Source organism: Grus americana, chromosome 29 (genome assembly GCF_028858705.1).
Source record: "Grus americana isolate bGruAme1 chromosome 29, bGruAme1.mat, whole genome shotgun sequence".
In the NCBI taxonomy this organism is placed as follows: domain Eukaryota; kingdom Metazoa; phylum Chordata; class Aves; order Gruiformes; family Gruidae; genus Grus; species Grus americana.
Genome location: NC_072880.1, coordinates 3,226,735 through 3,253,275, shown reverse-complemented (window position 1 = coordinate 3,253,275; position 26,541 = coordinate 3,226,735). Strand labels below are relative to the sequence as shown.

General features: G+C 71.1%; 3 protein-coding genes across 4 annotated transcripts; all 3 read right to left on the bottom strand.

Annotated features, from left to right (window-relative positions):
• Nucleotides 1-557: 557 nt before the first annotated feature.
• On the bottom strand, nucleotides 558-4,969 carry CASQ1 (calsequestrin 1). The gene is made up of 11 exons (XM_054806118.1): nucleotides 4,731-4,969; nucleotides 4,061-4,146; nucleotides 3,868-3,986; nucleotides 3,528-3,639; nucleotides 3,142-3,215; nucleotides 2,929-3,059; nucleotides 1,585-1,630; nucleotides 1,395-1,449; nucleotides 1,204-1,304; nucleotides 1,033-1,107; nucleotides 558-761 (listed from the first exon to the last, which is right to left on the bottom strand). Exons 1-11 carry the CDS (start codon nucleotides 4,967-4,969, stop codon nucleotides 612-614), a joined length of 1,188 nt encoding a protein of 395 aa, XP_054662093.1. The 3' UTR covers nucleotides 558-611.
• A 2,792-nt stretch (nucleotides 4,970-7,761) lies between these two features.
• On the bottom strand, nucleotides 7,762-18,885 carry LOC129197651 (sodium/potassium-transporting ATPase subunit alpha-2). Of its 2 annotated transcripts, XM_054806284.1 has the most exons (24): nucleotides 18,829-18,877; nucleotides 16,871-16,960; nucleotides 16,675-16,779; nucleotides 16,531-16,590; nucleotides 15,537-15,740; nucleotides 14,892-15,005; nucleotides 14,659-14,793; nucleotides 14,386-14,503; nucleotides 14,032-14,300; nucleotides 13,650-13,848; nucleotides 13,307-13,416; nucleotides 13,049-13,183; nucleotides 12,772-12,961; nucleotides 12,099-12,274; nucleotides 11,811-11,947; nucleotides 11,588-11,738; nucleotides 10,967-11,135; nucleotides 10,728-10,882; nucleotides 10,530-10,653; nucleotides 9,478-9,623; nucleotides 8,798-8,928; nucleotides 8,616-8,717; nucleotides 8,440-8,531; nucleotides 7,771-8,012 (listed from the first exon to the last, which is right to left on the bottom strand). In XM_054806284.1, exons 2-24 carry the CDS (start codon nucleotides 16,922-16,924, stop codon nucleotides 7,984-7,986), a joined length of 3,105 nt encoding a protein of 1,034 aa, XP_054662259.1. In that variant the 5' UTR covers nucleotides 16,925-16,960; nucleotides 18,829-18,877; the 3' UTR covers nucleotides 7,771-7,983. The 2 variants fall into 2 exon arrangements, with proteins under 2 accessions (XP_054662260.1, XP_054662259.1); XM_054806285.1 differs by lacking the exon at nucleotides 16,871-16,960 and having other exon boundaries at nucleotides 7,762-8,012; nucleotides 18,829-18,885.
• Nucleotides 18,886-22,027: 3,142 nt separating this feature from the next.
• On the bottom strand, nucleotides 22,028-25,441 carry KCNJ9 (potassium inwardly rectifying channel subfamily J member 9). The gene is made up of 3 exons (XM_054806199.1): nucleotides 25,211-25,441; nucleotides 23,174-24,081; nucleotides 22,028-22,420 (listed from the first exon to the last, which is right to left on the bottom strand). Exons 2-3 carry the CDS (start codon nucleotides 24,066-24,068, stop codon nucleotides 22,107-22,109), a joined length of 1,209 nt encoding a protein of 402 aa, XP_054662174.1. The 5' UTR covers nucleotides 24,069-24,081; nucleotides 25,211-25,441; the 3' UTR covers nucleotides 22,028-22,106.
• Nucleotides 25,442-26,541: the final 1,100 nt, after the last annotated feature.

Here is a 26,541-nt window from a genome sequence, read left to right as displayed (position 1 = left end):
CCCCCATCCCTTTGGGGTCCCGTACTCCCCCCCCCACCAGGGACCCCCGGCTGCCACTGCAGGAAAGAGCCACTTCGGGGGACACCCACGAGTGGCCAAGTCCCCCGTGGGTGTCACTGTACCGCTCCCGCCCCCCCCCCAGGAAGCCCCAGGGAAAGTCCCCCCCGGGGATTTCACACGGGGGGGGGGTGTCGAACATGGTAGGGAGGGGGATCTCCCTCGGGAGCTTGCACGGGGACGGGGCTCGCACGAGGAGGGGATCCGAGCGGGGGGATCCTGCACAGGGATTTCCCCGGGGGGGGGGAGGGGGGGTGGTGTTGCACCAGGAGATCCCCTGGGAGCTGCCACCAGGATCTCACATGGGGGGTTTTCTGGGGGGGGGTGTGTCTTTTAGGGGCCAGTCCCTCAGGATGCTGCACGGTGGATCGTGCACAGGGAGAGGGTGTCAAGGGGGGAATCTCGCACGGGGATTTCGCACGGGGCTCTTGCCTGTGCCTGGAGCATCTCCAGCCCCCCCTGTGCCCCCCCCCCCCAGTGACACAGCCTGGTTCTTTGGAGACTTTAATGGTTCACACAGGGATGGGGCCAGGAGTGGAGGCCCAGCTCAAGGCCTAGTCGTCATCATCGTCGTCATCGTCGTCGTCGTCGTCGTCGTCCTCGGTGTTGATCTCTCCCGCCAGCACGTCCTCGATCCACTCCTGCAGCTCCGCTGGGCCGGGCAGGTCCTCCTCGCCCGCCATCTCCAGCCACACGCTGTCAGCCTGGGGACACCAGCGGGGGGGCAGGGGACAGGCAGGGCATGGGGGGGCACCTGCTGTGGGAGGGGGCAGGGGGACACCCGGGGGGGTGGGTGTGGGACCCCCCTGGGTGGGACCCCCGCAATCAGGGGCACAGGACAGGCTGGGCCCCCCCCCCGACTCCCAGGGGCTGCCTTTGAGGACCACCCGTGTGATGAGCCTGTCAGGACTCAGCCCCCAGGGCTGGCTGATGGGGGGGGGCCATGCCGGGGGTCCGGGCAGGGGGGACACTCACGTCGGTGACGTTGACCACCCCGATCTGCGGCCGGGACAGGTCGATGTTGAAGGTTTTCTCCCAGTAAGGGATGAGCTGGGGACACACACACGGGGGTCAGCCCCCCCCAGCCCCCCCCCCAGCGCCAGAGGGGGTCGTGGTGGGGTGTTCCCCCCCCGGGGGGGCCAGTACCAGCGGGAAATCCTCGGGGTCAATCCAGAGGATGCTGAGGTCAGGGTTGTCCGTGTTGTCCTGGGCCACATCCTTCAGGATCTCCAGGAACTCAAACCCATCTTGGGGGGTGGGAGTGGGGGGTGAGGGGTGCCAGGACCCCCCCCCCCGGACCCCCTGACCCCCCCGACTTGCCCAGACCCCTCCCTCACCTGGATCATCCTCCTCTGTGAAGGCCACGATGTGAATCCCGTCCATGTCATCTTCCTGGGGGGGACATGGGCTGGTGTCACCAGCGGGGGGGGCAGAAATGGGAACCCCATGAGTGGGGGGGGCTCCCTGAGGGAGGGATGTCAAGGTGATGGGGGCAGGACACCCCCCATCCCTCCCCCCCACACTCACCCAGGTCTCGAACATGCTCTTGGGTTTGAGTTTCCGCAGAGTGGCCCTGCGAGATGGGGGGGGGATGGTGAGGGGCACCCCCAAACCGGCCCCCCCCGGAGCTGCTGCCCCTCCAGGGCTCTGCTGTGCAGCTGGGGGGGGCTTCTCAGATGGGGTGCAGCAGCTGGGGGGGGTGGGGGTGGCAGGACACCCGGGCTGGCTCAGGGACACACGACAGGGCCGGGGCTGAACCCCCCCAGCTCCGCTGGCACCTCTGGGGGGGCGTGGAGGGTCCCCCCCCATCTCCCCATCTCCCACAGGATTGAGGCCATGGCGGGGGGGGGGGGGGCGGGTTGATCCGGGAGGGATTAAGGCTTCGGGAACATCCCGGCAGTGGCAGCGCCCAGGCCTTAACCCTGCCCTGCCCACCCCACCGGGACCCCCGGCCGGGACGGGGACGGGGACGGGGACGGGGGGCTCGGCTGCCCCACAGCTCACTGACATCCCCCCAAAGGCAGGGTAACCCCCCCCCCCCCCCCCCCCCCAATCCTGCTGAGACCTCACAAACTCATGTCACCCCAGGGGCCACACGGGTCGGGGGGGGAGTGGGGACCGGAGGGGGGGGGGGGGGCGAGGGCCTTGCTGCGCACCGGGGGGGCCCCCCCGGCCTCCCCCGTCCCGGGAATCCCCCATCCCCGAGGCTGCGGCTGCCCTGGCAGTCACCTCCTCATGGCAACGGTTTCCCGTGGCAACCACCTGCCATGGCAACCTGTCCCCATGGCAACCACCTCCTATGGTAACAGTGTTCCGTGGCAACCATCCCTCCTTGGCAACCATCTCCCATGGCAACCACCTCCCCACGGCAACAACCTCCCCATGGCAACCACCTCCCCATGGCAACCTGTCCCTATGGCAACCACCTCCCTATAGCAACCACCTCCCATGTCAACCTGTCTGCATAGCAACCACCTCCCCATGGCAACCACCTCCATAGCAACCACCTCCCCATGGTAACCACCTCCATAGCAACCACCTCCATAGCAACCACCTCCCTATAGCAACCACCTCCCATGTCAACCTGTCTGCATAGCAACCACCTCCCCATGGCAACCACCTCCATAGCAACCACCTCCATAGCAACCACCTCCCCATGGCAACCACCTCCATAGCAACCACCTCCCATGTCAACCTGTCCACATAGCAACCACCTCCCCATGGCAACCACCTCCATAGCAACCACCTCCCCATGGCAACCACCTCCATAGCAACCACCTCCATAGCAACCACCTCCCCATGGCACCCTGGTCCCCCCAGCAGCCCCTGCGGGGGAAACCGAGGCAGGGCCGGGGGCGGCCGGGCCCCCACCTCTTGTGCTCCTCCACGAAGGCCACGATCTCCTCCTTGCTGTTGGGCCGGTCGGGGATGGTCAGCGGCTCCTCCATGAAGGGCTCGTAGAAGTCGATCTCGTTCAGCTTCAGGGTGAGCTTCTTGGCCACCTGGGGTGGGGTTGGGGTCCCTGAGCCACCCATGGGTGCTGGGGGGGGGCTGACCCCGCCCCACCGGGACCCCCTCCCCTACCTTGCCGTCAAAGGTGGCGAAAAAGGGGATGTAGGGGTGAAACTCCGCCGCCGCCTCCTCGAAGGCCTTGAAGTCTGGGGGGGGGTGGGGATGGGTCCTGGCGCTGGCACCGGGTACCGGCCCCACGGCCCCACGGCCCCACGGCCCCACGGCCCCACAGCCCCACGGCCCCACGGCCCCATGGCCCCACGGCCCCACGGCCCCACGCCGGCACCCGCACCCCCAGCCCGGCTCTGTCCCGGTGGCTCTGGCTGCAGAAGGACACCCAACCTGGTGCCCCACGGAGGGAGGGGTGATGGATACGCAAATGGAGGGATGAAAGGATGGATCGGGGGCTGGGGGGGGACACAGGGGGACAAACGGGGGGGCCACCCAGCCCCACGTACGCTCTGAGTCCTCGCTCTTGAAGTAGCCGATGAGTTTGGGGTCATCCTCGATGTTCTCGAAGGCCTGGAGCTCGTGGTCGCCCTCGATAAACTCCACCGGATCCTCCAGCACCTGGGAGGGGGGGGGCATCAGCAGGGTCCCCAGGGACCCCCCCCGGGTCAGGGAGAGCTGGGGTGGGGGGGGGTCAGGATGCTTGGGTCCTCCCCAGCTGTGCAAAAGGAGGTTTGGGGGCCCGGACTGCTGGGTTCCCTCCTGAGATACCAGAGGGAGCAGCGGCTGGGGGGGGGGTCCCAGATGCCTGGGTGCCCCGGTGGGGGGGGGGTGGGGGGGGGGTCTCACATCCAGCAGGAACTCCACCAGCGTGTCCGCCGCCAGCTCCCCGTCGTACTCGATCACCTCGTCCTCCTTGAACACGTAGATGCTGTCTTCCTCCGTCAGGCCCGGGGGGGGCAGGGAGGCTCAGCTGGGGGATCTGGGGGGGTCCCTGTGCCTGAGGGGTCCCAGCGGGGGGCCGGGGGGGGGTCACCCTTACCCAGCTTTTTGGCAACGGCTGCGTCCTTCTCAGAGTCAACGAGACCGAAGCCCACTCCCTTGTCCTCCAGCACCTGGGCTGCCAGCGGGGGGGACATCGCGCTGGGGGGGGGGGCACCTGCCACCACCCCTGTGACACCCCCCCCCCCAACCAAGGGCTCCCCAACGTCCCTCAGGGTCCCCAGCCCAGCTGTGCCCCCCCCCATCCCTGCATCCAGCCCTCCATCCCTCACTGCCCGTGCCGGGGGGGCTGGCGGGTGCTGGTTCGTAGGGATGGGGGTTCATAGGGATGGGCCCCCCCCCCCAGCAGGATGGGTGCTATTATGGGTGCGGGGGGGGGGGGGGGGTCCCATCGGCCCCTGGCCCAAGTATGGAGAGGGCAAAGATAGGTGGGGGTGCTCCTGCCCCCCCCATCACCGCCAGCCCCTGTCCCCTTCCCGCAAGGCTGGCCCGCCCCCGGCCAGCCCCCATGGACCCCCCACCCCTGGGCGCTGGTGCCTGTGTCGTCCCCCCCCAGTGTCCCCTGGTCCCCACCAGCGTCCCCAGTGCCACACAAGTGCTGCTTCCCCAGTGCCGGCACGCGTCCCACCGGCATCCCCTCGGTGTCCCCAGCGCCACGCGGGGTCCCCTGGGCTGTCACCCCCCTGTGCCCCCCCCCCCCGGTGCCCACCTCCAGGACCAGCTCCTCCATCTCGTGGTGACGCTGGGCTGCCCGGTCGCCCTGGCCGGGACGGTGGTGCAGCAGGGCCAGCACCGGGAACCGCTTCAGCATCGCCTTGTAGTTCTTCACGGTGACGGGCAGCACCCGGCCCAGCCCGTCGTAGGTGGGGAAGTCCAGGCCCCCCCCGGCCCCCCCCGGGACCCTGGCCCCCAGCGCCAGCAGTGCCAGCACCCACCCCCAGACCCCCATCGCCCCTCAGGCAGATCAACGGACGGGGACGGACACACGGGTGGGTGGATGGGACCCACGGACAGACGGGCAGATACTGGACCTTCGGAGAGGGACGGACGGACGGACGGACGGGACTCAGGGGAGCGGGGGGTGGATGCACAGCCAGGGAACGGACAGCCAGCCCCAGGGACAGACGGATGGACGGATGGACAGACAGACAGACAGCCCTGGGGACGGACAGATGGACGGCTGGATGGACAGACAGACAGCCCCAGGGACAGACAGATGGACGGATGGACAGACAGAGAGACAGCCCTGGGGACGGACAGATGGACGGATGGATGGACAGACAGACAGCCCTGGGGACGGACAGATGGACGGATGGACAGACAGACAGACAGCCCTGGGGACGGACAGATGGACAGATGGATGGATGGACAGACAGACAGCCCTGGGGAGGGACGGACAGACGGACGGATGGATGGACAGACGCAGCCCCGGGGACAGACAGGCGATGCCTTCGTGTCCAGGGACGGACAGACAGAGCCCGGCTCAGGGGAGGGACAGGCAGCCGCTGCCTGGCCCCGGGGGGGGAGGGACAGACACGGCCCCCGGGGGGGGGGACACACGGACAGACACGGCCCCCGGGGGGGGGGTGGACAGACACGGCCCCTTCCGGCCACACCAGGAGGGGACGGACACAGCTGGGGGGACACACGGACACACGGCCCCTTCCCAGCCCCAAAGTGGCCGAAGGCACAAAGGGGGACACAGTGACACCCTGACATCCCCCCCCCCGCACCCCTGGCCCTTCACCACACACACTGGGTGCAGGGGGGGGTGCAGGATCCGGCCGGGGGGGGCTCAGCCCCGTCCCCTCCCGCCTCGCCGCCCGCTCCAGCTCCATATTAAGCAAGGAAAGAGGAGACGGCGGGGGGGGGCGGGGGGGGCTAAAAATAAGGAGCTGAGCGTGGGGTCACCAGTGCCGGGCCCCAGGGACGCTGCAAGGACGGGGGGCACAGGTGGCCGCTCCCCACCCCAGCCTTGGGGTCCCCCACAGGAGTTCTGTCCCCAGGGGGTGCTGGGGACCCCCGGGTGGCCGCTCCCCACCCCAGCATCGGGGTCCCCCATTCCCCGGAGTCCTGGTTGGGGACGGGGACACCCCAGGGCTGGCCCTAACGGGACCAGGATGGGGGGGCTGGGTACCCCCCCCACACACACACACCCCCGGCACTGGGCACCCCCCACCTCAGGCCCGAGGGGTCCCAGCCCTGGGTTGGGGCCGATGGGGACCCCCCCCCCGCCAGCCCCGCGGCCGCCAGCTGCCCGGCCCCATCAGGGAGGGGGACGCCGTATTTTGTCACCCCCGTCCCCCTCGGATCGGGTGACCGCCCGCTCTGCTGACCACTGAGAAGGGGAGCCCCACGGGCTGGGGGGGGCAGACCCCCCCATGGCCACCCCCAGGGATGGGGGGGCTTCTGCCCACAAGCCATGGGGGCCAGGACCCCCGTACACAGGGGGGTGGGGTGCCCAGGACCCCCCCATGCACAGGTCCGTGGGTGCCCAGCACCCCTGTGTGCAGGGAATTGGGGTGCCCAGGACCCCCATGCCGGGGTTATGGGGTACCCAGGACCCTCCCACAGGTGCCAGTGGGTGCAGCGTCCCCCTCCCAGCCCCCTCTGCCCCCCGCCCCGGTTTCGGGTGACCCTGACTCCTTATTTTTAACCCCGGGTGACACCAAAACCCATCAGCGAAACCCGAGTGGGGCCGGACCCTGCGCCCCCCCCCCCCGTGCTGCTGACTCAGGGCCCCCCCCCCCCCGTGGGACTCGCACTCACCGTGTCCCTGGTGTCACCCTGTGCTGGGGGCGGGGGGTCCCCAGGGTGCTGGGGGGGGGAATTTGGGGGGGTGTAGCAGGTTATGGCTGCCCCACAGCTGCCCCACCGCGGGGCGGAGAAATGATGGGGGGGGCGCAGGGGTGGTTCTGCGGGGGCAACCACCAGGGGGCGCTGGTCCCTGGGGGGCGTGGGGGGGCACGGGGACATGCGGGGGGCATGGGGGGGTATGGGGGGACATAGGGGGTCACAGGGACATGGGGGGTCACGGGGACATGGGGGGTCATGGGGGGGTCACGGGGACATGGGGGGGGCATGGGGGGGTATGGGGGGACATAGGGGGTCACAGGGACATGGGGGGGTCATGGGGGGGTCACGGGGACATGGGGGCATGGGGGGGCATGGGGGGACATGGGGGGGGCATGGGGGCATGGGGGGACATGGGGAGCATGGGGGGGTATGGGGGGACATAGGGGGTCACAGGGACATGGGGGGGTCATGGGGGGGGTCACGGGGACATGGGGGCATGGGGGGGCATGGGGGGACATGGGGGGGACATGGGGGCATGGGGGAGCATGGGGGACATGGGGGGGCATGGGGGGACATGGGTGATATTGGGGGGTATGGGGGACTTGGGGCCACATCGGGGCATGGAGGTCATGGAGGGCACACGGGGACATGGGGGGGCATGGCGGGGACAACACGGGGGCATTGGGGACGGGGGGGGGGACATAGGGACAGGGAGGTCATGGGGGGGACATGAGGACACGGGGGACGTGGGGGGAAGCTAAGGGGCCATGGGGGGGCATCAGGTAACAAGGGAGGAACACGGGGTATTGGGGGACACAGAGAACATGGGGGGGGGTCAGGGAGGTGGGGGAGGGCAGGCAGGGTCCATCCTTCCCTGCGCCCCCCCATCCTGCGCCCTCTTGGTCCCTCTGCCCCCCCCCCCCCCAGCACAGACGAGGGCACGAAGGGGTTAAACTGGTTTATTGCTCTGAAGGGGGGGGGGGTCTGGATGCCCCATGGGGGGAGCAAAGGGTGCCCCCCCCCCCCGCACTCCTGGGTCCCCCCGGGCCGGGGGGTGCCCGGCCCCCCCCGCCGTGCCCGGCAGCGCCAGCCCCCGGGGTTAGTATGGGGGTGCAGGGTTGGGGTGAGGGGGGGGCCGGGGGGGGACCGGGGGGGCCACACGGGCACCTAGTAGTAGGTCTCCTTCTCCACCCAGCCTGCAAGGGGGTGGGTGTCACGGGGGGGGGGCGAGCTGGGGGTGTTCCCCACCCCCTGGGTGCCCCCCCCACCCCTTGGGTGCCCCCCACCTCTCCTGGGTATCCCCTTCTCCCATGGGGGCTCCCCACTTCCCTGTGTCCCCCCCCAAGCCCTTTAGGTGCTCCCCATGCCTCCTGGGTGGTCCCCCCCACTTCTTTGGGTCCCCCCCCAACCCCCGCGGGTGCCCCCACCCACCCAGGTATCCCCTAACCTCCCCCCCCCCCCTGCCCCCGCGGTGCCCCCCAGTCCTTTGGGTGCAGGTTCCAGCCCTGAGGGTGGGCTGGGGGGCAGCATCTGCTTTAGGGGACAGGGGAGTGAGACAGGGGGGTTTGGGGGGGGCCACGCCGGGGGGGTTTGGGGGGGTCACGCCAGGGGGGTGTCACTCACCGCCGGGGTAGCGGCGCAGGATGAGCTTGCGAACCTCATCGTAGGCGAAGATGAGGAGGCTGTAGGGGAAGGCGCAGAACCACCAGGTGACCCTGGGGGGGGGGCAGCGTTAATGGGGAGGCACCCATGGGTGGGGGGGGGGGCAGGGCCGGGGTGCCCCCCCCCCCCCGACTCACTTGAGGGGGTACATGCGCAGGGCCACCCCCATTCCGGGGCAATAGGAGAGGAACGCCGCCAGCGCCGTCTCCTCCAGCAGCCCGAAGATCAGGATCTTGTTCCTGCGGGAGAGCGGTGTGGGTGGGAGGCACCCATGGGTGCTGCGGGGGGGTGCTGGGGGGGGCGGGGTGGGGGCACCCACTTCATGCCCTGCTGGAAGACGGAGTTGCGTCGGGTCTTGCAGATGATGAGGTCGGCCCATTGCACCACCACGATGCTGGCGAAGAAGGCGGTGTGGCACGTGAACTCCACCACCTTCCGCTGCTCGTAGGTCTGGGGGCGGGGGGCACAGTCTCAGTGCACGCCCGCGTGCCCAGCCTTTGCACACTCATGTGCCCCCCCCCCCCCCAGTTTGCACGCTCGCACACAGGAAGGCAGGCACGGGCACTGCGGTGCAGGGGCAGGTGCGTAAGTGTGCAAGGGGATGTGCAGGATGAGTGTGGGATGGCGCGTGCAAACATACTCGTGTGTGTGCGCACACATGCAAGGACTTCACACAAGCGCAGAGATGCGAGGGCACGCGTGCCTAAGCATGTGAGTGTGCACACATGAGCACAGCCGTGCAAAGGCAGGTGCACAAATGGGCATGTGGGAACATGCACAGGGATGGGGCTGCGAGGGCACATGCAAACACACCAACACACACGTGTGCACACTCGTGCAAGGCCTTTGCACAAGCTGAGGGGCGGGTTTGCACATGCACAACCGTGGGCAGGCGAGAGCACACGTGTGTAAGCACACACGCAGAGCAGAGCCATGCCAAGGCAGGCGCAGAAGCAGGTGTGCGAGGGGTGTGCGAGGGGCGTGCGAGGGCCCACTGACCCACTCCTGCCCGTAGGAGTCCTCCAGGTCGTTGGTGGAGCGGTCGTCCCAGGCCAGGCGGATGCCCACCAGCGTGCCGGGCAGGAACCCGTTCTCCGCCAGGATCACGAAGTAGGTGAAGAAACCGCCCAGCGCCTGGATCATCCCTGCGGGGACGGCACCCCGGGATCAGGGTGGGCACCCCGGGATGGGCACCCCGGGATCAGGGTGGGCACCCCGGGATCAGGGTGGGCACCCTGGGGTGGGCACCGCGGGATCAGGGTGGGCACCCCTGGATCAGGGTGGGCACCCCGGGATGGGCACCCCGGGATCAGGGTGGGCACCCCAGGGTGGGCACCGCGGGATCAGGGTGGGCACCCCGGGATGGGCACCCCGGGATCAGGGTGGGCACCCCAGGGTGGGCACCGCGGGATCAGGGTGGGCACCCCGGGATCAGGATGGGCACCCCGGGATGGGCACCCCGGGATCAGGGTGGGCACCCCGGGATCAGGATGGGCACCCCGGGATCAGGGTGGGCACCCCGCATCAGGGTGGGCACCCCGCATCAGGGTGGGCACCTCAGGATCAGGGTGGGCACCTCAGGATGGGCACCCCGGGATCAGGGATGGGCACCTCAGGATGGGCACCCCGGGACCACGGTGGGCACCCCGGATCAGGGTGGGCACCCCGGGATGGGCACCCCTGGATCAGGATGGGCACCCCGGGATCACAGTGGGCACCCCGGGATCAGGGATCGTCACCCCAGGGGCCACCAGTTCCTTCACACGGGGGATGCCTGTGGCATGAGGGATGTGGGGGGGGACCTTGGTGGCACCTGGACGTCCCCGGGTGTCCCCCCCACCCCGTCCCCCCTGGAGCACGTAGGGTCAGGGCACAGCTCATCACGGCACAGCCCGGGGTCACAGGTGGGTGCTCCACGGTCACGGGGGGGGCCCTGGGGCTCCGGAGACCAGCTGGGGGGGCCTCACTTGGTACCACCAGCGGGTCCTGGGGTGCCACCGGTGCTGGGGGCCCCCATTGTCCCCGGGGGGGGGCCGTCCCCTGCCCCTCACCGATCTGCCCGTAGGCCATGCTGATGAGCCGCTCGTTCACCAGCTTGTCGGTCCGGGGGTTCCTGGGCTGGCGCTTCATGATGTCACTCTCGGCCGCCTCGTACGCCAGCGAGATGGCGGGGACCTGGGGGGGGGGGGGACACGACACCGTCACCCCTTGTCACCCCCCGTCCCCCCCCCGTCCCTCCCCATCCTCACCATGTCTGTGCCCAGGTCGATGCAGAGGATGGTGACAGTGCCCAGGGGCAGCGGGATGTTGGCGATGATGAAGAGGAGGAAGGGCGTGATCTCGGGGATGTTGCTGGTCAGGGTGTAGGCGATGGACTTCTTCAGGTTGTCAAAGATCAGGCGGCCTGCGGGGTCGGGGGGTGGCGGGTGACAAAGGGCAGTGGGTGCCCATGGGGGATGAGGAGGGTGATGGAGGGGCCGGCACCGACCTTCCTCCACGCCGGTGACGATGGAGGCGAAGTTGTCGTCGAGGAGGATCATGTCGGCCGCCTGCTTGGAGACGTCGGAGCCGGCGATGCCCATGGCGATGCCGATGTCGGCTTTCTTCAGCGCCGGGGAGTCGTTCACCCCGTCCCCCGTCACCGCCACGATGGCGCCCTGGGGACGCAGGGGTCAGGCATCGCGGGGACGGGGATGGGGCATGGGGACGGGGACACCACGGGGCACGGGGATGGGGGCACATGGGACACAGGGACACCACGGGGCACGGGGATGGTGGCACTACGGTGCATGGGGATGGTGGCACTACAGTGCATGGGGATGGGGACATCAAGGGGCACGGGGACACCATGGGACGTGGAAATGGGGACACCACGGGGCACAGGGACACCACGGGGCATGGGGGCACCACGGGGCACGGGGATGGTGGCACTACGGTGCATGGGAATGGGGACATCAAGGGGCACGGGGACACCATGGGACATGGAAATGGGGACACCACGGGGCACGGGGACACCACGGGGCACGGGGACAAGGGCAGTGTGCGGATGGGGACGGGGACGTGGCGAGGCGCGGGACAGGGGCAGCAGGGGACCCGGGGACAGGGACACCTGGCGCTGGCAGCCCTCCACGATGATGAGCTTCTGCTGGGGGGACGTGCGGGCGAAGACGATCTCGGTGTGGTTCTTGAGGATCTCGTCCAGCTGCTCCGAGGTCATGTCCTTCAGGTCGGAGCCGTGCACCACGCAGGCCTTCGCCTCCCTGCCACACGCAGCCTCAGCGGGGGCTGCCGGACCCCCCGGACCCCCCCCCGCCCCCGGCACCGGCGCCTACCGGGGGTTGACCTGGCTGACGGGGATGTTGAGGCGGGCGGCGATGTCCTCCACCGTCTCGTTGCCCTCCGAGATGATGCCCACCCCCTTGGCGATGGCCTTGGCCGTGATGGGGTGGTCCCCGGTCACCATGATCACCTGGGGGGGGGGGGCACAGAGGGGTGACCCCCTGCTCAGGGTGGGGGGGCTGTGGGGTGCAGGGATGGAGGGGGGACCCTGGGGGGGGGTCAGGGAGCGGAGGGATGGGGGGACCCGGGGGGGGTCAGGGGGTCCGCAGAGGGGGTCCCACCTTGATGCCGGCGCTGCGGCACTTGCCGACGGCGTCGGGGACGGCGGCGCGGGGGGGGTCGATCATGGACATCAGCCCCACGAAGCAGAGGTTGTCGGTGGGGAAGTTGACGTCGTCAGCGTCGAACCTGAACCCGCGGGGGAACTTGTCCGGGGGCAGGTAGAGGTGGCAGAAACCTGGCGGGTGCCGGCGGGTGACGGGGTGCGGGCACCCACGGGCACCCCCTTCCTTCGCCCGGTACCCCTGGTCCCTGTCACGGCCCCCCCGGTGCCCAGTGCTTGTGCCCGTCCCCGGTGCCCCCCGTGTCCCCGCGGTCCTACCCCCTGCATCCTCCACACACCGCGTTCCCCCCGTGTGTCCCCCCCGTCCCCTCTGTCCCCAAGCCCGTCCTCCCCACGCCGTGTCCCCACGTCCGTCTGTCCATCCCCTGCCACGTCCCCCACATTCCTACGTCCTCCGCACCCCCCAGCCCCACGTCCCTTTGCCTCCACACCCTGCCCCATGCCCCCCCACCCCCGTCACCCCACCCCATGTCCCCCACGCCTCCACCACCCCACCCCGTGCCCCCACGTCCCGACTCCCCATGCCCCCCATGCACTCGTGCCCCCACGCACCCGTCCCCGCCCCATCCCCTGTACCCCCCCCACCCCCCCCCACGCCCCCCCGTCCTCACCCAGCACGCGCTCGCCCAGCCCCCCCAGCTCCAGGTAGGCGTTCTGGAAGGCTTCCCGCATCTCCTGGTCCAGCGGCACCTCCTGGCCCTGCAGCAGGATGCGGGAGCAGCGGTCCAGGATGCGCTCGGGGGCCCCCTTCATCACCAGCAGGTACCCCTGGGGGTCTTCCTCCCGCTCGTGGATGGAGAGCTGCGGGCACAGCAGCGGGCACGCCGTCACCGCGCTGCGCCCACCAACCGCCCCGGGGTCGCCGCCGCCACCGCCGGCCCGGCACACCTGGTATTTGTTGGTGGAGTTGAAGGGGATCTCGGTGACTTTGGGGTTCTTGTCCCGCATCTTTTTGACGGAGCCGCAGGAGAGCTGGATGCACTTCAGCAGCGCCGACTCCGAGGCGTCGCCCGCCGTGTCCCGCTGGCGTGGGGATGCTGACGGTGATGCCGGCGGCACAGGGGGCACCGGGGCCGGCACCGTCCCAGCTCTCAGGAGGATTTGGGAGGTTCGGGTAGTGGGGGGGGGTGGTCAGCACCCACCCACCTTGGAAATGGAGATGTTTTCCTGGCCCGGCTTGAAGACGGCGCGGTTGCAGAGCCCGGCGATGCGTGCCAGTGCCGCCCAGGTGGGCGAGCGCTTGTCGAAGGTGGCACCTGGGGGACACCCAGCCCCTCAGCCACACCGTGCCCCCCCCACCTCCTCTGGGGACACCTCCCTCGCTCCCGGGGGTGCCCTGGGGATGGGTGATGAAGGCAAGGGGGTGCCGAGGGGCGGGGGGGGGGGCAGGGCGGTGACATCTTTGTGCAGGGGCGAGAAAAGGGGTGCTCCTGGGGTCAGGGTGCGGGGGGGACAGGGTGCCGGGGGGGGAAGGGTGCCAGCCACCCACCCGACTGGTCCTCGGTGGTGTCGGCCTCGTGGATCTGGTTGTCGAACCACATGTGGGCGACGGTCATGCGGTTCTGGGTGAGGGTCCCCGTCTTGTCGGAGCAGATGGTGGAGGTGGAGCCCAGCGTCTCCACCGCCTCCAGGTTCTTCACCAGGCAGTTCTTCCGCGCCATCCGCTTGGCCGTCAGCGTCAGGCACACCTGGGGGGGGGGCACACGGGGCTCAGTGGGCACCCATGGGTGTCAGCAAGCACCAGGCACTGGGCATTGCTGGGTGCACCAGGGCTAGCCCAGCAGAACCAGTGCCCACCACCTCCCTCCCAGTAGAACCAGTGCCCCCCGCCCCGCACCATCCCACCCCTCTGCTCCCCCAGCGCCACGTACGGTGACGGTGGCCAGCAGCCCCTCGGGGACGTTAGCCACGATGATGCCGATGAGGAAGATGACGGCCTCCAGCCAGGTGTAGCCCAGGATGAGGGAGAGGATGAAGAAGGAGAGGCCGAGGAAGACGGCGACGCCGGTGATGAGGCGGATGAAGTGCTCGATCTCCATGGCAATGGGCGTGCGCCCCACCTCCAGCCCCGAGGCCAGCGAGGCGATGCGCCCCATCACCGTCCGGTCCCCCGTGGAGATGACGATGCCGCGGGCGGTGCCTGGCGGGACGAGGAAGGGTGACGCAGCCATGGGGACACACCCCCCCCCCCCCGGCCCCCGTGGGCAGGGACCCCCGGGACCCACCTTCCACACAGTTGGTGGAGAAGAAGCAGATGTTGCGGGTCTCCAGCGGGTTCTCGTGGGTGAACTCGGGCGAGCGGGTCTGCGGCTCCGACTCCCCGGTCAGCGACGAGTTGTCCACCTGGCACCGACGGCACCGGTGGGCGCTGGGGCACCGGGCACTGCCGGGCTCAGCCGGACGGACCCCTGGGCCATGGGAGCCCACCTGGGCCAGCCCCGCTGTCCCCATGCTAGTCCTGGTGCCCACCCTGTGCCGGCCCACCGGTGCCCGCTCACCTTGCAGCCGTGGGAGGAGATGATGCGCATGTCGGCGGGCACCCGGTCCCCCCCCTTCACCTCCACCAGGTCGCCCACCACCACGTTCTCAGCGTTGATCTGGATCTTCTCGCCCTCGCGGATCACCAGTGCTTGCTGCCGGGACGCAGAGCACCCTGAGGGACGCCCAGGCACACACCCCCCCCCCGCCCGGGACCCCCTGGGACCACCCGGGTGCCCACCCAGGCACCTACCTGGGGCACCATGTTCTTGAAGGAGTCCATGATCTTGGAGCTTTTGGCCTCTTGGTAGTAGGAGAAGCAGCCGGTGACGATGACGACGGCAGCCAGCACCACCCCCAGGTACAGCTGGGACCCAGGCGGCGCCTCAGCACCCAGCACCCCGAGGTGCAGGGTGGGACCCCCCAGGTGTCCCCAGCACGGGGGGGCTGCAGAGGGGACCCCCGCCCCAGCCTGGCCCATTTGATGCCCAAACCCAGACCCCCTCAAGAGCTGGCACGGGGCTGGGGGGGGGAACAACGTGCCCATGGCCACGCTCCCCACAGATGGGGCACCCAGCAAGCTGCCCCCCAGCCCCCACGGTGCCTGTGCCCCCCCAGGCCGCCCATGCCCCTACGATGTCTGTGCTCCCTGCCATACCCACGCACCCCACAATGTCCGTGCACCCCGGGGTGCTCATGAACTCCACGACACCCACGTCCCCGTGACGCCTGTGCCCCTCTCCACCCGTGACACCCACCTGGTGATGCCTGTGCCCCCGCCGTGCTCATGCACCCCACGACGTCCGTGCACCCCCGATGCCCATGTCCCCATGATGCCCATGCCCAGTGATGCCCATGCCCCCCCCCGATGCCCGTGCCCCCCCCCAGGTGCCCTCACGTTGTCGTTGGAGGGCTCGTCCTCCATGGCAGCCTGGATGCCGTAGGCCAGGAAGCAGAGGATGGCGCCGATCCAGAGCAGGATGGAGAAGCCCCCGAAGAGCTGGCGGCAGAACTTCACCCACTCGGGGGTGGTTGGGGGGGGCGTCAGGGCGTTGGGACCATCCTGCACCAGGATCTCGGCCGCTCGTGCGTTGGTCAGGCCCTGCGGGGTGGGGGTGGGGGGCACACGCTGCCACCCGGGGCTGGGGGGATGCCGGGGGTCCCAGCCAGGGGACAGATCCCCGAGGGCAGGGTGCCATGGCCAGGGCACCCTGGGGATGCGAGGGGCTACAGGGGACGGGGAGCATGGCGGGGGGGACATGGCGACGGGGGGCAGGAGGGGATGGGGGGCACAGCTGGGTGTCACCCATGGGGGCAGGGGGCAGGAGGGGACGGGGGGGGCACAGCTGGGTGTCACCCATGGGGATGGGGGGGGGGGGCATGGCTGGGTGTCACCCATGGGGACGGGGGGCACGGCTGGGTGTCACCCATGGGGATGGGGGGGCACGGCTGGGTGTCACCCGTGGGGACGGGGGGGCACGGCTGGGTGTCACCCATGGGGATGGGGGGGGGGGGCACGGCTGGGTGTCACCCGTGGGGACGGGGGGCACGGCTGGGTGTCACCCGTGGGGACGGGGGGGGGGCACAGCTGGGTGTCACCCGTGGGGACGGGGGGGGGGGCACAGCTGGGTGTCACCCATGGGGATGGGGGGGGGGCACAGCTGGGTGTCACCCATGGGGGCAGGGGGCAGGAGGGGACGGGGGGGGCACAGCTGGGTGTCACCCATGGGGATGGGGGGGGGGCACGGCTGGGTGTCACCCATGGGGATGGGGGGGGGGCACAGCTGGGTGTCACCCATGGGGATGGGGGGGCACGGCTGGGTGTCACCCATGGGGACAGGGATGCAGGATGCTGGACACGGCCCTGAGGACGGGACATGGGGACATCTCACCCGGGACAGGTCCACCTGGTACTTCCTGCCCAGCTCATCCAGGGACAGCTTGTGGTCATCCTGCCGGGCACACACCACCCGTGTCACCCCGGTGTCCCGGTCAGCCGCCCCCGGTGTGTGTCCCCCCCCCGGTCCCCTCCTCACCAAGTTGACCTCCTTCTTCAGCTCATCCAGCTCCTTCTCCTTCTGCTTCCTCTTGCCGCCCCCGTTCTCGGAGGTGGTGGCAGCGGGCGAGTACTCCCGGCCGGCCTGCGGGCGCGGGACCCCGTGGGCACGCTGGCACCGCCGGCGCGGCTGGCACCACCGGCGGCACGGCCCTCGCCGTGGGCACGGGCATTACCATGGGCATGGATGTCACCGCCAGCATGGGGGTCACCGTGGCCACAGGCATCATCGAGGGTACGGGGCGTCACCGTGGGCACGGGGGGGACTGCAGGCACCGGTGGCAGCGTGGGCATGGGGGGCACCGCAGGCGGCGGGGGGGGGGCGGGGGGGTCCAAGTGGGGGGGAAGCGCCGTGGAGGTGGGGGGCAGCGGGGGTGGCACTGTGGCCGAGCGGGGGCCCCAGGACCAGGGAGGGGGTGGCACTGTGGCTGGGGGGGGGTCCCCAGGGCCGTAGGGGTGTCACTTTGTCCATGGAGGGGGATCCCTGGGGCCATGGGGGGGGGGGTCACTGTAGTCGCAGGGGTGTCACTGTGGCCATGGGGGGGGGGGTCCCCACAATCCGGGGTGGGGGACGGATGGACAAAGGCATGTCGGAGAGGCAGGGGTGCTGCCGCAGGCAGGGGACAGGCAGCCCTGCCCGCTCTCCTGGGGGTGGTGACACGGCCCCCCCGGCCCCCCGCTGCCAGTGAGGGGGGGGTCCCGCAGGGCTGGCAGGCCCAGTGGCACGTCCGGAGGCTCTGCCTGCTGGGCCGGAGGTTGGCAGGAGCAGGCAGGAGCAGGCAGGGGCCGGGGGGGCAGCGGGTGCCCCAGCATGGGGCCGGGGGGGCGGGGGGGGGGCCGATGTGGTCATGGAAAACGGCCCTGGTGCCAAGAACAACGGCCAGGAGCAGGGGGGGGGGGGGGGGGGGGTCGTGTTACTGCGGGGACAGGGACACGGGGGGGCACCCCCACCCCCACCCCCCCCACGGCGCACCCCCAGGTGGGGGGGGCTCTGCTGTCTGCCCCCTCCTCCCCGGACACTGGGGACCCGCAGCCCCCCAACACGCAGACACTTTGGCTTTGCATGGGGGGGGGGGCACTTGAAGGGGGCACCCCGGGATTTCGGGGGGGGGGTAGGGGTGGCAGGAGGGTAGCGCTGGGGGTGGGTGTTGTGTGTGGTGTGTCGTGTGTCCCCCCCCCCAGCATTTCCCTGGGGACAGTCTGCCAGGAGGGGACGGGGGGACGCTCGTGGGGCCACCCCCTGTCCCACATCCTGTGGGTCCCCCCACCTTTGGGTGGGTGCCCAGAGGCCGGGGGGAGGGTGTGGGGGTGGCCGTGCCAGACGGGACGGGGGGGCCCGGAGGGACTGGGGGTACCGGGCGAGGCGCCAGCCCCGGCTCAGGGCCCCCCCGCGGCCGTTGCCACGGCACCGGGGACCCTGGCGCTGAGCAGCCGGGGCCACGGGCACGGGGCCACGGGCACGGGTGGGGGACGGGCACGGGGCTGGGGGGGGGGTCCTCCGCGGGGGCACCCCGGCTCCGTGCCTCAGTTTCCCCACTGCGGGGGACCCTTCCCTCCCCTCGCATTCCTTTCCCGAAGAGGGGGGACGCAGGAGGCCGGGCAGCCGTCCACCCGTGTCAGGGGTCACTCGGGAAGGGGTGGCAGTGGGACCCGGGTGGGGGACAGTATGTGGGGGGGCAGTGGCACCGGGGGGGGGGTGGGGGGGAAGGGGCAGTGGGACCCTGGGAGTGGCGGCTGGGAGCGTGGGGGGCCGCGGGCTGCAGGACGCCCGTGGGTGGGCGTCGGGGGCAGCGCCCAACGGGGACAGCGGTGGCAGCGGGTGGGTGATGTGGGTGCCCCGCGTGGGTGCGTGCTGCCTGGCAGCGGGCAGGTACCCACATGGGTGGGTGTCCCGGGGGGGGGGGGGTGGGCGTCCCGCCTGGGCGGGTGCCGCCTGGCAGCGGGTGGGTGCTGTGGGTGCCCCGCGTGGGTGGGTGCCAGCGTCAGGTGCCGGGTGGCAGCTGGTGGGTGCCCGCAGAGGTGGGCGCTCGGGGGGGGGGGGGTGTGGGGGTGGGTGTGCGTGGTTGCCCCGCGTGGGTGGGTGCCCCGCGTGGGCGGGTGGCGGAGCAGCGGGCGCCCCGGGCCCCCTACTCACCCCTCTGCCCATGGCGCTGCCGTCGCTGCTCTCGGCCCGGGGCACTCGGGGGCGGCGGCGGCGGCGGCCGACAAAAACCCTCCGGGCCCCGCCCGGCCCGGCCCCCCCCCCCGCCCACCGGGCCGGGCCCCCCCGTCCCACCCTCCAGCCCCCCGCGCCCCTCCTGGCCGGACACGGACTCTCCCCCCCCCGCACCCCCTCTCCGACCGCCCCCCCCCCCCCCCCCCCGTTATGGGGGGCGGCTTCTCCCGCTCCCCCCCCCCGGCCGTGCTTGGGGGTCTCCGGGCTCCTCCCGGTCCCAGCCCCCCCCCCCCAGCCCCCCCCCTTTGGAGGCGGCCGTGGGACCCAGGCGTCCGGGGCCGTGGGGGGTCCCGGCCGAGTGGTGGGAACCCAGGTGTCCGGGCCGGGGGGGCGCCCCCTCCTGACCGCCCCCCCGCTGCGGGGCTGTCAGGGGACCCCGGTCCGGACCCCCCACGCTGACCCCACGGCTTGGTGGCGTGGGGGGGGGGGTGGGCAGAGGCTGCCCAGACGGCTGGGTCCCTCCCTGCAGCCCCCCCCCCCCCAGAGCAGGGGGTGACCCCGGGGGGGGCAGTTTGGGGGGACTGGTCACCCCCCTCCCAGCACGTCCCCAGTTCTCCCAGTGTGCTCCTGCCCCGGCCGGGGACGCTGGTGCCGCCGGGCAGCAACCGGAACGCGGGGCGGCTAAAATTAGCCAGGGAAAGGCCACGGCCTGGGGGGGCTGTGCCGGGGGGGGGCTGTGCTGGGGGGGCTGTGCCCAGGGATGTGACTGTGCCCAGGGACGACTGTGCCCGGAAACCGCCTGTGCCCAGGGACAATCCTGCTGTGGGCCACCGGCGCCCAGGCCGGCTGCTCCCCCGGGACACGGTTATTCCCCGGGCACCGACTGCGCCCACAGTCGGCTGCGCCCAGGGACACGGTTGTGCCGGGGAACCGAGTGCTGCCAAGGGCCTGGGGCTGGATGCGCCCGGGGACCGACTGTGCCCGCGGTGGTTGTGCCCAGGGACACGGTTGTGCCCAGCAACCGACTGTTCCTGGGGCCACGGCTGTGCCTGGGGCCGACTGTGCCCAGGCTGGCTGCGCCTGGGACGGTGCCCGCGGTGGCGGTGCCCGTGGTGGTTGTGCCTGTGGTGGTTGTGCCCGCGGTGGCTGTGTCTGCGGTGGTTGTGTCCACGGTGGTTGTGCCCGCGGTGGCGGTGCCCGCGGTGGCTGTGTCTGCGGTGGTCGTGCCCGCGGTGGTCGTGCCCGCGGTGGTTGTGCCCACGATGGTTGTGCCCGTGGTGGCGGTGCCTGCGGTGGTCGTGCCCGCGGTGGCGGTGCCCAGTGTCACGTCCTGACACCCCCATACCCCCAGAGCCCCCTCCAGCCCCCCCGTCCTGCCCCGCAGCCCCAGTGCCCCCAGTCTTGCTCAAGGTCCCCTCCCAGTACCCCCCCCCCATTCCTCCCGGCCCCCCAAGGTCTGGCTTAGTCACCATGGCAACCGTCAAGGGCAGCTCAAGGACACGGGGGGGGGGGACAGACGCGGCCGTGGGGCCCACAGCCCCCTGCACCAGTGCCACCAGTCTGCACCAGTGCTCCCAGCATCCCCACACCCGTCTGCTGCACCAGTTCCCTGGGTGCAGCCTCACGTTCCCAGTGCAGCTCAGTATCCCCAGTACCCCCAGTCCAGCCCTGCACCCCCAGTGCAGCCCAGTATCCCCAGTCTGGACCAGTGCCACTGGTCCACACCAGTGCTCCAGTATGTCCCAGTACTGCCTAGTCTGCCCATCTTCCCCAGCGCCTCCCAGCCCATCCCAGTATGCCCCAGTCTCTCCCAGTCCCCCCCATCTGCCACAGCACCCCCCCATCCGTCCCAGTGCCCCCCAGTATCTTCAGCACCTCCAGTCCCCCCCCCAGTCCCCCCAGTCTGTCCCAGTCGGGGCTGGGCACGCCGAGGCCGGTTGGGGGGGGGGGGTTGTTTAGCCAGGCCGTGCCCCCCGCTGTCCCCCCCTGCTGCCCCCCAAGCTGAGCAAACAGATGACGCAGGCGCAGGCACCACGTGCTGGGCCCCCACCCCGGCCCCACGGGGGACCGAGGCGTCCGGCCCACGCCCCCCCCCCCCCCGCTGCCCCGGGGCAGCCCAGTCCTCCCAGTCACCCCAGTTCCCTGCTGGAGGTGGCAGCAGTGACGCGTGCCCCGGCGGGGGGGAGGGGGGAGCTGGCGCCACGCACACGCGTGTGCCCCTGCCCGTGCGAGGACCGTGCCCCACCACCACCCCGCGCAGCTGCTGCCTGTGGGCGGGAGGAATGTGGCAGCCGAGGGGACACGGGGACACGGGGAGGCGGGGGGAGCGTCAACTCCCCGCTGATCACGCCAACACGCGTGTGCACACACGCGCCCACCCCCCCCCGGCCAACACGCGTGTGCACACACCCGTGGGGACCTGGCAGTCCTGGGGGGGGGGTCCCGGGCTGCGCCCCGCTGCCGGACCCGGGGGGACACGGACCCACGCGTCCTGCCGGGGGGGTGGGGGCAGCTCCTGACCCCCGACCGCTCCACCCGAGACGTGGGCGCGCGTCGCGGGGGCGGGGCTGGAGGCGGGGCCCGGGTGGGCGGGGCGTCCGGATCGCGCAGCCCCCGCTCGGCTCCGCCCACTCCCCCGAGCACCGCCCACCCGCCGTGGTGCTCCCCCCCCCCCCCCAAACTGCTGAGGGGGCACCCATGGGTGCCAAGGGAGGTGCTGCCTCAGCCCCCCCCCCCCTTCATTAAAACACCCTCATTTGGAGCGTGGGAGTCTTGTTAACGAAGCTGTGTGACACACCCCCCCCACACACACACACCCCCACCCCCCCGGGCATCCCCCCGCTGTCTGCCCCCCAACACGGGGGGGGGCATTTGGCCCTCGGCTGTGCCCCTCACCCTGGGATTCCTGTAGGCCCTACAATAATAACCTGGGGGGGGTGGAAGGTCAAGGCTAAGCCAGCACCCCGGGAGGGGCAACAATGCCACGGGGCGGGGGGGGGGACGTAATGTGCGATCGTCTGGAGCCCCCCCTTAATCCTCAAGGTGGGGGGGCACTAATCCCTGCCTGGCAATGGGGGAGCTCTGCCAAGCCCTGTTTCACCCCAAATTCCCCAGTGGGGGCAGCGGACGGGCACCCCCCGAGCTCAGGCGCACCCCAAGACCACCGTCAGAAGGGGGGGGGGTAAGGGGGTTTATTAAAAGAAAGCGCGGCGGGGAGCAGCAGGGCGCCCAGCACCCCCGCGCCCGCCCGTGGCCCATCACCGCGCCTCGGGGCTGGCCAGCGTGCCGTTGCTCTCCTGGGGGGTGTCGGGGTCCCCCCCTCCCACCGCCGCCTCCTCCAGCGGCTGGTCCAGGCGGCTGGGGATGGACCAGTAAAGGTGGGCATCGCGGCGTGCGGCCGCCGCCGCCAGCTGCCGGGCGCTGCAGGCCGGGGTGGGCACCGGCACGGTGTGGTGGAAGCCCCCGTAGTCCACCTCGTAGAAGCCCTCCTCCAGGCTCAGCAGCGGGGTGAAGCGGTGGCCCCACAGCACCTCGTCCGCCAGGTACGAGCTCCGAGCCTGGCACGTCATCCCTGCGCCGCGCGGCCGGGGGGGGCAGCCGGTGGGCACCCGTCCCCCAGCACCCTGGGGATGGGGGGGTGCCCGCCCCCCCCGGCAGAGTGGGGAGGTGCAAGGGGTGCCCTGACCCAGGCTGGGGGGGGGGGAGCTGTGCTGCACCCACTGCATGGGGCACCCCCATGTGTGAAGCCCCCAGTTCATGGGGTACCCCAATCCTGGCTGGGGGGGGCTGTGCTGCACCCGGTGCGCAGGGGGACCCCAATCCTGGCTGGGGGGGGGGGGGCTGTGCTGCACCCGGTGCGCAGGGGGACCCCAGTGGGCTGGGGACAGGCTGGGACATCAGGGGCTGTCACTGCCATCGGGGTCCCCTCCCCAAGCTCCTCCGGAAGGCTTCCATGGGGGGAAAGGGGGTGCAGGGGAAGGGGGCTGCCCCCCTCCGAGTCCTGCAATTCGGGGGCAGGGGGGGGCACCCACAGCCAGGCTGAGTTTGGGGGTGGATGTGGGGGGTCACCTCCCAGCCAGGACCAGGCAGGAACACATTGTGGGCCACGGGGGTGAGGCGTCCCCATGAGATGTCCCCATGAGGTGACGCGTCCCCACAGAGATATTCCCATGGAGATGAGGTGGCCAATGGAGTATCTCCATGGAGATGCCCATGGAGGCGTCCCCGTGGAGGTGTCCCCACGGAGATGAGGTGTCCCCACAGAGATGAGGTGTCCCCAAGCACATTTCCCCCCCCCCCCAGCCGCCGCCGGCATCCCCGTTACCTGTGGCCTCGACCATCCCCTCGAGGATGACGACGATCTCGAAGTCGTCCTTCTCCAGCTGGTGCCGCGAGACATCCCAGAAGGGGCTGCGCTCGTCGATCTCGTGGCTGATGATGAGGGGCGAGACGAGGAAGAGGCGGTCGTCGCCCGTCTCGAAGCCCACGCTCAGGTCGGTCTGGTCCAGGGGGATGAACTCGCCCTCCTGCGTCTGCTTGGACTTGATGAGCTTGGCGCGGATGGAAGCCTCCACGATGTGCGAGTCCCGCAGGTCGCCCACACGAAACATCAGGCAGAGGCGGTCGTCCCGCAGGGACACCACGGCGTGGGAGGAGAAGACCAAGGTCTCAGCTCGCTTGTTGGGCTGGGAGATCTTCACGAACATGCAGCCCACCATGAAGGCGTTGACCATGGAGCCCAGGATGGCCTGGAGCAGCAGCAGGACGATGCCCTCGGGACACTTGTCGGTGATGACGCGGTGGCCGTAGCCGATGGTGGTCTCCGTCTCGATGGAGAAGAGGAAGGCGGAGACGAAGCCGTTGAGGTTGTTGACGCAGGGCGTCCAGGCGTGGTCCTCCAGGTGGTCCAGGTCCCCCCGGCAGTAGGCGATGAACCACCAGATGAGGCCGAAGAAGAGCCAGGTGACGGCGTAGGCGAGGATGAAGACGAGGAGGCTGAAGCGCCACTTGAGGTCTACCAGGGTGGTGAAGATGTCGGTGAGGTAGCGGTAGGTCTCCCGCACGTTCCCGTGCTGCACGTTGCACTTGCCGTCCTTCTCCACGTAACGCTGGCGCTTGCGGGTGCCGGCCCCCCGCCGTCGGGGGGGCGCCGGGGGGGGCTTTGCCTCCCCAGGGACCCCCTCGGGGACCCCGCAGAAGGCGGCGTTGTCCTGCGCCATCGCCCCTCAGAGGCTGCGGGGGGGAAGGGGTTAATGGCGCCGCTCGCCCCCTCCGAACTGGGAGGACTGGGAGGGGATGGTGGCGCCAGCTGGTGCGTGGGGGGGGGGCTGCCGGGACGCCTGGGTCCCCCCCCCCCCCCCCGCGGGTCCCTGGTGGGAGGGGTAAACTGAGGCAGAGGAGCACCCAGGGGTGCTGAGCCCACGTGTGTGCACTCATCCATGCACACGTGTGTACACACACGCACATGTCTGCACACAGAGGCTTGCAGATGCACGCACACGTGTACACACACACGCACATGCCTGCACACACGGGTACACAGATGCACGTGCACACACATGTGCATTCACACATACACATGTGTATGCAGCAGTAGAGCACACACAGCTTGCACGCACACATGAGCAGGTGTGCACACGTGTGGACAAGCCACCAGGGACACGTAGGCACACACGTTTGCCCCGGCGGGTGCAGGCCAACGCGTGCACCCCAAGGGGCTCCTTGCACGTTCCCGTGCCCTGAGATGGGGTGTGCAACGGGGTGTGCACCAGTGCTGGCACACGCTCCAGACTGATGGCGGCACACGCGTGCACGCAGAGCTGGGCCGCACACACACACGCACAAATGCATGTACGCACCACTCGGCCTTGCACACGCATACACAGCTCCTCCTTGCACACAACCCCGTGCGTGCGCGCGTGCACACACACACACACTCCCCCTCTGCCTGTACCCCCCCCAGGAATGGGGGGGGGGGGGCCCTGCAGCACCCAGCTGTGCCCCCCACCCTCCCTGCCGTGGGGCACCCCACTCCCACCCGGGTTCGTGGAGACTGACACACACACACACACACACACACACATACACACACGCACCCCCAGCCTGGGGATAAAACGGCAGCGGGGGGGGCGCATCCTCCGCGGTCTGTGCTGGGGGGGGGCCCCTCCACGCAGGCCAGGCTCCGCGTGCCCCCAGCACCCCCCACCCGCGGAAAGGGGGGGTGTCCCCGGTGCCACCCCCGTGCGCTGCGCTGGAGGGGGGGGGTGTGGGTGGCGGTGCAGGGGGCGGTGGGCGCAGGGGGAGGCAGCAGGAGACCCCCCCCCCGTGCTGTGTGTGTCCCCCCCCACGGTCCCGCACTCACCGCTCGCCCCGCGGCCGCCGCTCCCGCCGGGCCGCGCAGCCCCCCCGCGTTGCGCGCATGGCGCAGGGGGAGCGCAGCGCCCGGTCGCACCGGATCGCGCCCGCCCGGCACCGGCACCGGAGCCGTGTGTGTGTGTGTGTGTGTGTGTGTGTGTGTGTGTCCCGTTCCCCCCCCCCCCCGCCGTTCCCTTGGCCGCGCTCCCGCCGTTCCCCGGCAACGGCTGCGCCCCGGGAGCGCGCGGCTAAAAATACCGACCAGCGCCCGCCCCCGCCCGCCCCGGCCCCCCGCCCCCCCCCCGGGCCCCCACGCGTGACCCCTCGCTCCGGCAGGGCAAGGCCGGCGGGGGGAGGGCGGAAGGCGGCGGTGCGGTGCACACGCGTGGGAAAGCACACGGGGGGGGGGCAGTGCGCACACGCGTGTGCGGGGGGGGGGAGGCAGGTGCGCACACCTGGGCCACGGACACTGCGGGCTGGGTACGTGAAACAGTACGGGGGGGACACGAGGGGGCACAGTGGGGGGGTGACACGGGGGGGGGTAGGGTGTGCACACGCCCGTGACACTGAGCACGGCGGGGGGGGGGGGTGCACACGACGTCCCGCCCTCCCCACTGGCCCAGACCCCCCCTCACTAGCCCAGGGTTCCCCATCACTAGCCCAGAAGATCCCCCCAGAAGGTTCCCCCTCCATAGCCCAGCCCCCTGCCCGTTAGCCCGGGGTCCCTCTCACTAGCGCAGCCCCCACCCCACTAACTCGGCACCCCCCTCCCGTCACTAGCCCAAGGCTCCCCATCATTAGCCCAGGTTCCCCCATCACTAGCCCAGCTCCCCTTCCCCACTAGCCGAGGGCCCCATCACTAACCCAGGACCCCCCGTCACCACCCAGGACCCCCCAGCCCTGCCCGGGACCCCCATCGCTAGCCAGGGCCCGGTGGTCACTAGCCCCCCCCATCGGTGGCCAGGCCCTCCCCCGGTGCCCGCGGCCGCCTCCGGGAGCCCCCGCGCAGCCCCGGCCCCCCCGGCCCCCCCCGGGCGGACAAAGGCGCTTTGTGCCGCGGCCCCGGGGAACCGGCCCCGGCCCGGGAACAGCGGAGCCTTGTGTGGGGCGGCCGCGGCGCCGCGCCCCACGCTCCCACGGACCCACGGTCCCACGGCTCCGCACCCCACTCTCCCACGCCCCCTGGACCCACGGATCCCGCGGTCCCACACCCCACGGCCCCACGTTTCCAAGGACTCCGGACCCACGGCTCCGCGCCCCACCGTCCCACGGACCCACACTCCCCACGGCTCCGCTCCCCACAGCTCCGCACCCCGCGCCCCCCCCACGCTGGTCCCC